We start from the raw sequence: 10,308 nt of genomic DNA, 5'->3' as shown, positions 1-10,308 counted from the left end.
GCTGCTGTTTTTTGATTACTCCCAACAACAGAACCAACAAAAAAAAAACCCAATCCACCTCCATGAAAAAGTAGCCATTTTAAATTAGTCATTGATTTTTTTTTTTTTTTTTTTCGCAGGTGATGCGGCAGTTAAGTGTTCTTTGTTTAGGAGTTCTTTTTTTCTCTCTCTCCCTGAAGCTGTAAACTGACAAGAGAGCAAACATGAGTCTGTTGACTCACTTACAACATTTTATGCCCCCGAAACCTATGTTTTTGTGTTATAATAGACGCTGTATTCTAGTGTGTCACACCTGCCAGTGTAGGTGACAAAACAAATGGAGGGAAACGAGGGTTTCTGAGGTATGAGATTAAAAAAAAAACAACAAAAAAAAAAAACAAAAAAAACCAAAACAAATTATAATAACCAGTGTAATAGGAATTATTGTCAACTTTACAGGCATGCTGACGACACAGAGGAAAAGAAAAGCCTTCCACCTCATTTATTTAACAATTCCATCGTGATATTTAACAATTACAATTTAACTACATAGCAGTCTGGGGCCATGTATTAAATATTTGAACCGGTAAAGTATTTTTTTTTTTTTTAAATCACTCACTTGCTCATTTTATTGGTTCAAAAATTATGTAAAAAAAAAAAAAATTCTGCTAAACTAGAGGATTGTTTTTGCACAAACGTACGTCGTGTAATTTCTGCCAGAAAATTCATCTTTGGACTTTATACCTCAGTACAACCAATGTCTCCCACCTACTAGCATGAGTCTTAAGTGACAGTGAAGGTGACTTATTGTCATTGTGACACAGCGTGACCTCTGCCTTTGCAGCCATGTCCAAACTGGTGGCTGCTGGACTCGAACCTCCGACCTTCCGAACACAAGTCCGCTTCCTGAACCACCAGGCCACCAATGTAAACTATCACTACCAGGTTCCTCCATATTTATTTTTTTTTTTTGTGTGAAGGTTTGAAATACGTGGGTCCACAACTTCACTTCATGATGACCGTGTTTTTTTTCCATGTGAATTTTTGCGTAGCCTTTGTTGTGAGAATCGACTCCGTAAATGTGAAAAATGTCCTTAACAACAGCTGAACTGGACTTGAAATAACCAAAAGGTGCGTTTGTTTTTTTTTTGTTTTTTTCTGGAACGTTTTATTACAGAAACTCTGCTGTTTTCATTTGTACTGCCCGGACGTGCGTCTCTCGAAGACAATCTCAGTCAGCAGAACATTGTCTCAATTCAGATTGAACAAAATATAACAAATAAATAAAAACAGTATTTCATGTTTCATATCTTTTTTGGGGGGTGGGGTATAAAATACACAGTATACAGTTTGAAGCAGCAACAAAATGTGGATGAATCGGTTTCTACGATGGGACTTGAATGCTTGTCATCGTCACTTTATAAAACTCTGGATAATTCCTTGTACTTTTCATTTTTATCATTCGTCTCATTTGAACGGAAAATGAAGGCAATGCAACAGTTTCAGTGAAATATACAACTCATGATGCCCTGTACATAAAAAAAAAAAATTTTTTTTTCTTCATTTACACAAAATTAAATACCGTATGTGTTACTTTATCCTTAATTCTGAATGGTGGTGGGTCAAAACTCTGAGGCTAAACACCGAGAAGTCAGTGAGGTGGAGCATCTTCAAGAAACCAAGACAGTCCAGTTGTCCTTGATGTAACTGCCTGGAATATGTCCGTCTTAACCAGGGGTGTCAAACATATGGCGCACGGGCCAAAATCGGCCCGCTAGTGGGTCAGTCCGGCCCGAGTAGATACATTTTGAAAGTAAAAAAAAAACGGGGTCAGTACCAACGTTTTGTAGTTTAAAAAAAAAACGGGGGTCAGTACCAACGTTTTGCAGTTTTATTTGCATGAAAACAAGGGGGAAAAACCTGGACTTATTGTTATTTTCAGGTAATCGTGTTATGATTGTTCTGGGGGAAAAACCTGGACTTATTGTTATTTTCAGGTAATCATGTTATGATTGTTCTAGTCCGACCCACTTGTCATCTAATTAGGCTGTATGTGGGCCCTGAACCTGAATCAGTTTGACACCCCTGGTCTTAACTGAACCGAAAATGCCATTAAAAACATGAACATAATCCGACCAATGAAAAGTTTTTTTTTTCTTTTTGTGTAAAACTGCAGTTTACACTCAATGACTTTATTTTACATCATCCACTGATCTTGTGGAATTTTCTGATTTTTTTTTTTTTTTAAACATTTACACGGTTTACATTCTATATAAGAAATGGATGTTGGCATGCAGGTTTTACAGTGAAGCTCTGGGAGTCGACGAGAAAATAATCTTTTGTTGTTTTTTTTTACCAGAATTATCAAATTAATAAATGTCATGTTTTTGTTGTCTTATTGTCTATACCCAGGCCTTACATTATCAGAACAGGATGGTCTGTTTGGAAAGGTAGTAGGTGGTAAAGCTCAACAGGAAATTGAGCGTCAAATGAGTATTATTTTCATTTTGTTTTTAAGCAACAACAATGTTTTTTTTTGTTTTTTGTTTGCAAACCTATCAAGATAGATTTGCAAATTCTTCACCTAAGAGCAAAGTAAACGGAACCTCCTCTCAGACTCCGACCGAAAGCGTTAACATTTTTGGGTTTCTGTTGTTTGCGGATACAGTTACAGTGATAGCTTTCTGGAACAAAATGAAGGAAAAGTTACAAATCCCGGTTTCTCGATATTTCTGGTGAAAATATTTGTGAACTTGAGGAAAAAAAAACAACTTTAATTTCAGAACAAACCCTGCTGCAGTGTGCGTTTATTGCATATCGTCAATAAGTACGTTTGGGCATTTGGGCTTCAGTATCAGACCAGACGGACTGCAGTTGTTTATTTAATGTTCAATCCTGAATATAAACATGTATCGCACAGATACCGATCTTGAGAATCACATTGAGTCATCCCTATTTTCTAATACAGGGCAGAAATTTGCAGCGACTCGGTTGTGTTAATTACATAACAAAAACCTAACTGTATGTAATACACGGCAATAAACCTAAAGATTGTATGTTACTTGGACTCTAGCTACTTCAATGCCAATGTTCAATTCCAGCTGGACATTTACTTGCCCTAACGTCGGCCAGAAAAAAAAAGAAAACACATGTTAATTTGACATGGGTATGACAAAAACCAAATTCAAGCAATGCAAATCTGAAACAAACTTCTCTGGCGAGTTGTTGCTCTGAGTAGGTGTGACCAGAAAATGCTTTGTTCTGCTTTACTGAAGATTTCCTCTAAATGGGATCCTGACAGAATGACCTGCAACTGGTGATATTAAAGAAAATCTTTACTGATACGAAAAAGACAAATACGTTGCAATCAAACCCTCCACTCAAATGGAGTAATACTCAAAACCACTGAGTTGAATTCTAACCTAACGGTGTGGCTTCACGTCCAACCAGACTGCTACTTCCATTTGTTATATACAGTCTATCATATAATATTATCCAGCATTTCTTCAAAGTCTATTTTTTTTCCATATGATTATGAGAATTGTCCGGTTTGTGCCAGAAAACATCCACATGAGTCTTGCAGTTTCATTGGATGATAAATTTTTTTTTTAGCCAGTAGGTGGCAGCGTTAGGCGTGAACTCACGGACACGCAACTTCCTTCGGATGCGAGACTTTGTTTTCCTTTGAACAAAAGAATCGTCTTTTGAGTTACGGTAAGTAAGACGGCCAGGCCACACAGATACAAAAAAACAAACAAAAAAAAAAAAAACAAAAAACCAGCAGACAGACGAAGTCCTACATTAAATGACAAACAACCACATAGCTACTCTTAACGCCCCCTGGCTGCAGGGGAAAAACACCCACGCTGTTTCTGTCCATAAAGTGCACTCTCCGTTCTGCTCTGTGGCCTCAGAGGACAAGACCATGATGAAAGAAGGGAGAAGGACGTCCGTGTTTATGTGAGAGACAGGAAAGGAGACGAGGAGACAGAGTCGAGGAGGCCTGACGTTAATAAACGTAGGCCTCGTTGTAAGGGTGGGGCTGACAGTACGCCCCCTCCTGGACGTAGGCCATGCTCTCGTCGAAGTGCGACAGCGGCACCGTGTCCTCCTCGTTGATCTGACGCTCCATGTCCGTCTTCAGCACCGGCCGCTGATTGTCTGGAAACGCCATGGAGAACAAGGCCTCGGGGTCGCACACAAACTTGTAGACGTATCTCTCTCCTGCCACCTGTAGGAGGATGCAGGAATGTTCAAAAAAGGTTAATGACACGTTTTTAATAAAAACAAACACGACTTTGTTTTAAAACAGTACAAAGCAAGATATCAATGGTTCAAATAAAAAAAAAAAAAATTTTTTTTTTCTTTTTTTGTCCTTCTCTACCTGCAGCTTATCAATGTTATCTCCCGTGTCCACTACTTATTTAGGAAGCCCCACCCCCTGATATACGCCCAGAGCAGATGGTCCAGATTTAAAACAGGTGAATTCAGTAGGTGTCTGACGACGTGAGGGTGAGATCGCCACCGCTTTGTCCCCCGTTTCACCACTGTGAGCTCATTAACCTCCTGTGACCTCAGCAGCTGTGGAATAATATTAAACATGAACTTTTAGAGTAAAGTCAAATCTCAGGTAAACCTCAGAAATGATGTGGGTTTTACAGGAGACTTCAGTCTTTAACATTTTTTATTATACTATTTTTTTTTATCAATTTTTATTTTACTCAGTTTGTAAGAGCGTTTCAGGAAAGTTTATCAAAGAAAATTAAGAGATTTATTAAGTACAACAATTTAAATAATAATAATAATAATAATAATAATGTGTTTAAAAAAAGTAAAATGTGTTCAAGTAAATTTAAAAATAAAATATTTTGAAATATTTCTACGCTTAAAACCTTTTCGAATATTTTCCTGAATAATTGTAGCTGCTCTGGAATGGCCACATCTGGGATTTGTATTTTTGTATAAGAAATTAAAGAAGTTATTAAGCCTCTGGCCTTCTCACAAAAATAAACATTATCAATTTAAATGTTCCCAAATTAATTATGTATATTGTTTATCCTATTTGAATCATTGGATAGAACATCATTACCGGTAAATAGTTTTAAAAAAATTGATAAGAAGAGACAGCAAATATTACTGTGTGATTTGCAGTTTAGATTATCTGAAGACTTTTTACAACAGCATTTTTACATTCTTACACCTGGTCTTTGGCCACAGCTCCTCGTCTAAACAGGGATTATTCAGGGATCACTGAATATAATATAATATAATATATGATAGGTTTCATAACCAGTGAAACCGACCTTTTGCATGATTCCCTTTTCATAGTAGTAGCGCAGCGATCGGCTGAGTTTATCGTAGTTCATCGCCGGTCGATTCTTCTGGATCCCCCACCGACGAGCCACCTTTGTCAAACACACAGATTGTCAAAAAAGAGTAGTTTTGGCCAAATTTTAATTTTAATCAAAACGAAAAAAAAAAGGAAGAAATCAACTCCCTTACAAATCTTTACTGACAGATACGGCAACATGGCCCAAAGTAAAACCCACTAGCCTCATTAAGATACATAGGAGGCAGCAGATGTTACAGCACCTGTGCCTCTGACCACCCACCCACAACCTGCCGACCACGATGTTCAAGCCTTCAGCTCTGACATCCATGCCGCATCACTGGCTCCTGGTCTCTGTTCAAATTTCACTTTTCACCTTCTCGTTATATGAATGCATGGAATTTCCACTGATTAGCCTAAATTAGCTTCCTGCTATCTCAAATTCTTGTATGAATTAGCGACAAAATTGTAGGTTGAAAAAAAAAATGGAGTTTAGGTTATAGCTGGAATTTAGCTAATACCTAAAGATTTAGCCAAATCGCAGCTAACGGCTAGATAACTACATGCTAGCCTAACATTTGCAGTTCGTTTTGATGAATCGCTAAAGTCTTTCACCTCCTCTGGTTCAATTAGTTTGAACTCCATGCCTCGACCGGTCCACGCGATGAAGTGGGAGTTGGAGGGGTCGTCCAGTAGAGCCACCAGAAACTGCCAGAGCTGCAGGGAACCTCGGCGCTGGTATGATGGACCTTCACGGTAAATTCCCGACTCCTGCTTGATGTCCCCTGAAAGCACACAGAACAGACCGTGACTTTAACAGAGTGTCTGAAACATAATTGTCCCTACATCTTATATATAAGAAATATCAAAAAACTAAAATATAATATTTAATTTACTGAAATGTACTGAAATCTAATCAGCTATTTAGAATTAGCTTTTTATCTTTTCTCCTCATACGTTGCTGTCGTGGCAGAGCACATTAAACCCTGTTGAAGCTCAGCTTTACTTAGCTTCTACTTGGAACTGTTTCCACACCACACAGTCTGCGTGTTGATTGGACGACACAAAAACCATCACATGTGCACCTTTGTTTTGTGTATTTACTGATTTGCTGAATGCAGAGTGCGTGAGTGATGTCGAGAGACAAATTACAGCCCGTTGACACGTTAGCTTAGCAATGTAGCCAATTTGCATTTGTATTAAAAGCGCAAAATAAAATTCCTGCTTCTTCGTTTCTTCTGTAATTTTTAATGTGTTTTTCCTGGCATTTTGTCACTTTTCACCATTTGTCACTTATTTTTAAGTTATTTTTAAATTGTATTTATGCTTTACAGCATCTACATCCTGCAACAGTCAGGACTTAAATTTGATTACATTTTTTTTTTTTGCTAAAATTTTAGTTTTCAGTTTAACAGCCAAATAAAGTATATTTTAGCAAATGTTGAATTTAAACAATTTATATTGTGTTTAAAGACTTGTCCGTGTCAACGCCTCATCAAACCACACATTAAAAAGGCTTCACAAAACCAACATTTCTGACCCACCTTCAGCCTTTTCTGGAACCACACAGGTGTCGTCGTAGAAATGCCTCGCCACTTTATCAAACATACAGCCTGGAAGAGAAGAGTCCACGCTTTACTAATCCACCAGGACCTACCACACCGGAGCGGCGCCAGCAGCAGCAGCACCCACCGCCGTGGCCTGCAGCCAAAGCCTGTTTTCAAACATTAATAGATTCTCCGAAAGAGTGAATGTCTCCACTCAGACCAAGACTTACAGCCCAGCAGAAGGACATTTATGTACAGGCACAAACTGACATGTTGCATTTTTTATTTGGCAAGAAATCAATCTTATTTTTAGATTTAGAACGTTGTTTCCCAAAGACTGGGTCGCGGCCCTCAGGTGGGTCGCAAGAGTTTGGTTTTTTTGGGTCGTCTCGCATCATGTTTCCCCAGAGTTTATGAATAATGTTTATTGACTTGGGTCACGAAGGTTTGTGACCTTTGAAATACGGGTCCCCAGAAAAAAAAGTTTGGGAAACACTGATCTAGAAGACCAGAATTAGCAACAAGCTAATTTGAAAAGAAATTGCGAAATTTAATAAGTAAAGTTATGATACATACAGGACAACTGTAGTGGGTGTTAAACTGTAGCAAAATAAATTAGCTTTAAAATGAAACAAAAGTCATAACAAAATGTCCCTTGCGCTGATTTATATTGTATTTATATTTGAATGTAATTATTCATAATTCCAAATTATGTTTAGCTTGTACGGTTCTTTAACTAGCCCAGCTCGGTTTTATCATGTAGCATGATGCTAAAGGCTAGATTTGATAGGTACTTGAATGTGTGGTTCACTCTGACTGAACCTTGATGACACACATGATTTTCAAACTCACAAATTCATACTCAGCGAACCAGTGATCCCCGTGTAAAGAAAGCCCTCCCACCCGTTCTTCCTCCGTGTGGAAAGTAGGTTACTCATAATTACTTCAAAGGTACAGTGTGGTAGTATCAGTGAATAAAAATAAACAAGTGGCTAGCTGTCAATTTGTGATTTTTTTTTTTCTTCTTCTTAAACTGACCTTTACTCTTCCGTCTGTTTTACATGGATCAACCTCCATGACACACCTGACTGTCGTGGCTCCAGATCAGAATAACGCAGTAAACAAAGTGAATGTTCAATCAAGCGACCGCTGGCCGTTCATTTAGACTCATAAACATTTCTCTGAACTTCATCACAGTAATGGCCCTGTAGAGGAAATTACTGCTAATGGAATTACCACCCCTCCCCAATCCGTCCTCACGGACTCGCTGCTGTCCACATGCTCCGCGCTGACGGATGACGAACACGCGCTCTGATTAACTGGCCTGAAGACACGGTACTGTAAACAGCAGTACTGTAAACAACCGCGCTGCACCATGAAGTACTTCACAGCAGTACAGAACAGCACAGCCTGAGAGGGCGTAGTTCACTGGGATAAATCACGTACACAGTAAAGTTCACTCCGATATAGTAAACGCGGTACGTTATAGTGAAGTACTACTCTGACCAAGTACAGCTACAGCCTGGTAGGAGATAATACATTAAAGTACAGCGAATGCATTTATTTAGATTGCAGTACACTGCAGGAAAGGCACATTTAAATACTATTTATTTACTGTATAGTGTAGCATTACGACTAAACAAATCGAGGATTTTCTGTGTATTGCGGTCAAGTACATGAGTACACGATTAGCTACTAGAAAGTCCAAAAACTACATTCCGACAACATTGCTATTTTTTTTTTATATATTGATATCATCTAAAGTTGTGAACTCTATATTCTTTGTAATAAAGCACCAACATTTTCCTGCTCAAACAAATACTTATATACAGATATCTCGTTATAAAGTTCGTATATCCGAGCGTCGGTGGTACACGATTAATATTCATGTAGATGTCATGAGAAAAACCTGTATTTGCATAAGATGTCTTGACTATATCACTGGTACCGGGAGCAACAAAACTTTGTCAAAAACATTTTTTTTTTTTCCTCACTGCGGCTGTTATCCTCTAATCACACACTGGTGTTAATTGGTATTTAGAAGCATCGCGGTGACAGCCGGAGTCAAAGCACAATTCGTTCACAAATAAACTTGCAACAGGAAAAGTGAGAAGAAACAGCCAAGAAAAAAGAAAAAAAAATCACACAGTTTCCTGCCTCCTGGTGATGAAGAAGCAGCAGAGCAGCGAGGTAACGAGTCTGAGGAAGGGCGGCTGTGGGAGCGAGGTTAGGCTTTCTCTTCCTCACTGGTCACACATCGAGTTCGTTTTTTTTATCAAAATATTTTAAACTGAGTTCAAGTTCAACAGTGACTGGATATATTTAATTAATTATCATTCCAAGTGAGAAAAAAATACTTTGTCTAAATATCTAAATAAACATTGTTTTTCATTTTTATACGTAGACTGCGACAGAGACGTGTGACATGCATGAGCAGCATTCATTCTGAAAATTCTCCACAGCGCCCTCTTCTGTAGACGGGGCTTTTGTCAAGGGTTTAAAATATTAAACGCATTTAAAATATAGTCATTATTACAAACATAGCTTTTCTGCTCAAACTACGAAAAAAAAAAGAAATACAAATGATTCCACTTTTTTATGCCACAAATAAAAAGAAAATATTAAAATAAAAATTCATTTGCCTCACTGGACTGATTTGAAAACCCTTTTTTTTTTAAATAGAAATTCTGCAAGAACTCCATTAAATTGGTTTGAGTTAATCCAACTGAGTAGTTCTCATTGGGCCAACTGTACTGTACTGTACTGTACTGTACTGTACTGTAGCAACATGTTTACAGAGGAAAGATGAACGACTGGACGTAACGAACATGAGCTGTCTTTGACCAATGAACAGAGCCCATTAACCTCCTCCTCTTTTCTATTAGAGCAACACAGGAAATGGTGACCAGTGCAGAACACCCTGCAAAACCAGATACCATATCCTAATAATGGGCAAACTCAATAAACACCAACTCACCCCCCCTCCCCTCCCTGTTCCACAAACCACCTCCTTCACCATCCTCTACCAAAAGTAAAGGCTGAGTTCACCCACCCTTCATCTCTCCAGGACGTTCTGCCACTTTCTGTTAGGCCCTCACCTGAGTCGTAGGTGAAGTCCCGAGGCTCCTGCTTGATCATCATGGTGGCGGGGTAGGTGTGGGTCAGAGGGGCGCCCACCATGGCTGGGTGTTCAAACAGGGGGTCAGGGTACTCCTGTTTGAAGCCCTGAGGAGGGAAAGGGATGTTGGGCTCAGACATCTGTCTGTGGTACAGAGGTCGACTGTCTCGGACCATGGCTGACGTTGTTGTTGGAGGTGAAGGAAACGAGTGACAGGGCTCTGAAAGCTGGCGTCGAAACCTGAGAGACGGGAAGAAAAAAAACACAAGCTGGATTGTAAAAACAAACAAAACAAAACTGACACCCGGGGGGGGGGGGGGGGCATGGCAATGGGG

General features: G+C 38.9%; 1 protein-coding gene across 1 annotated transcript in view; it reads right to left on the bottom strand.

Annotated features, from left to right (window-relative positions):
* Window positions 1–2,210: 2,210 nt before the first annotated feature.
* etv1 (ETS variant transcription factor 1) overlaps window positions 2,211–10,308 on the bottom strand; it is a 19,618-nt gene continuing 11,520 nt past the window's right edge. The window contains exons 5-9 of the mRNA XM_025061558.1: window positions 9,882–10,213; window positions 6,853–6,921; window positions 5,924–6,093; window positions 5,283–5,384; window positions 2,211–4,210 (exon numbers count right to left, since the gene is read on the bottom strand). Of these exons, the coding sequence (XP_024917326.1) occupies window positions 3,989–4,210; window positions 5,283–5,384; window positions 5,924–6,093; window positions 6,853–6,921; window positions 9,882–10,213 (895 nt within the window). The 3' untranslated portion in view covers window positions 2,211–3,988. The remainder of the gene's footprint in view (window positions 4,211–5,282; window positions 5,385–5,923; window positions 6,094–6,852; window positions 6,922–9,881; window positions 10,214–10,308) is intronic.

This window comes from Cynoglossus semilaevis, chromosome 13 (assembly GCF_000523025.1).
Source record: "Cynoglossus semilaevis isolate Cse_v1.0 chromosome 13, Cse_v1.0, whole genome shotgun sequence".
Taxonomy (NCBI): domain Eukaryota; kingdom Metazoa; phylum Chordata; class Actinopteri; order Pleuronectiformes; family Cynoglossidae; genus Cynoglossus; species Cynoglossus semilaevis.
This window is presented reverse-complemented; position numbering and strand designations above follow the sequence as displayed.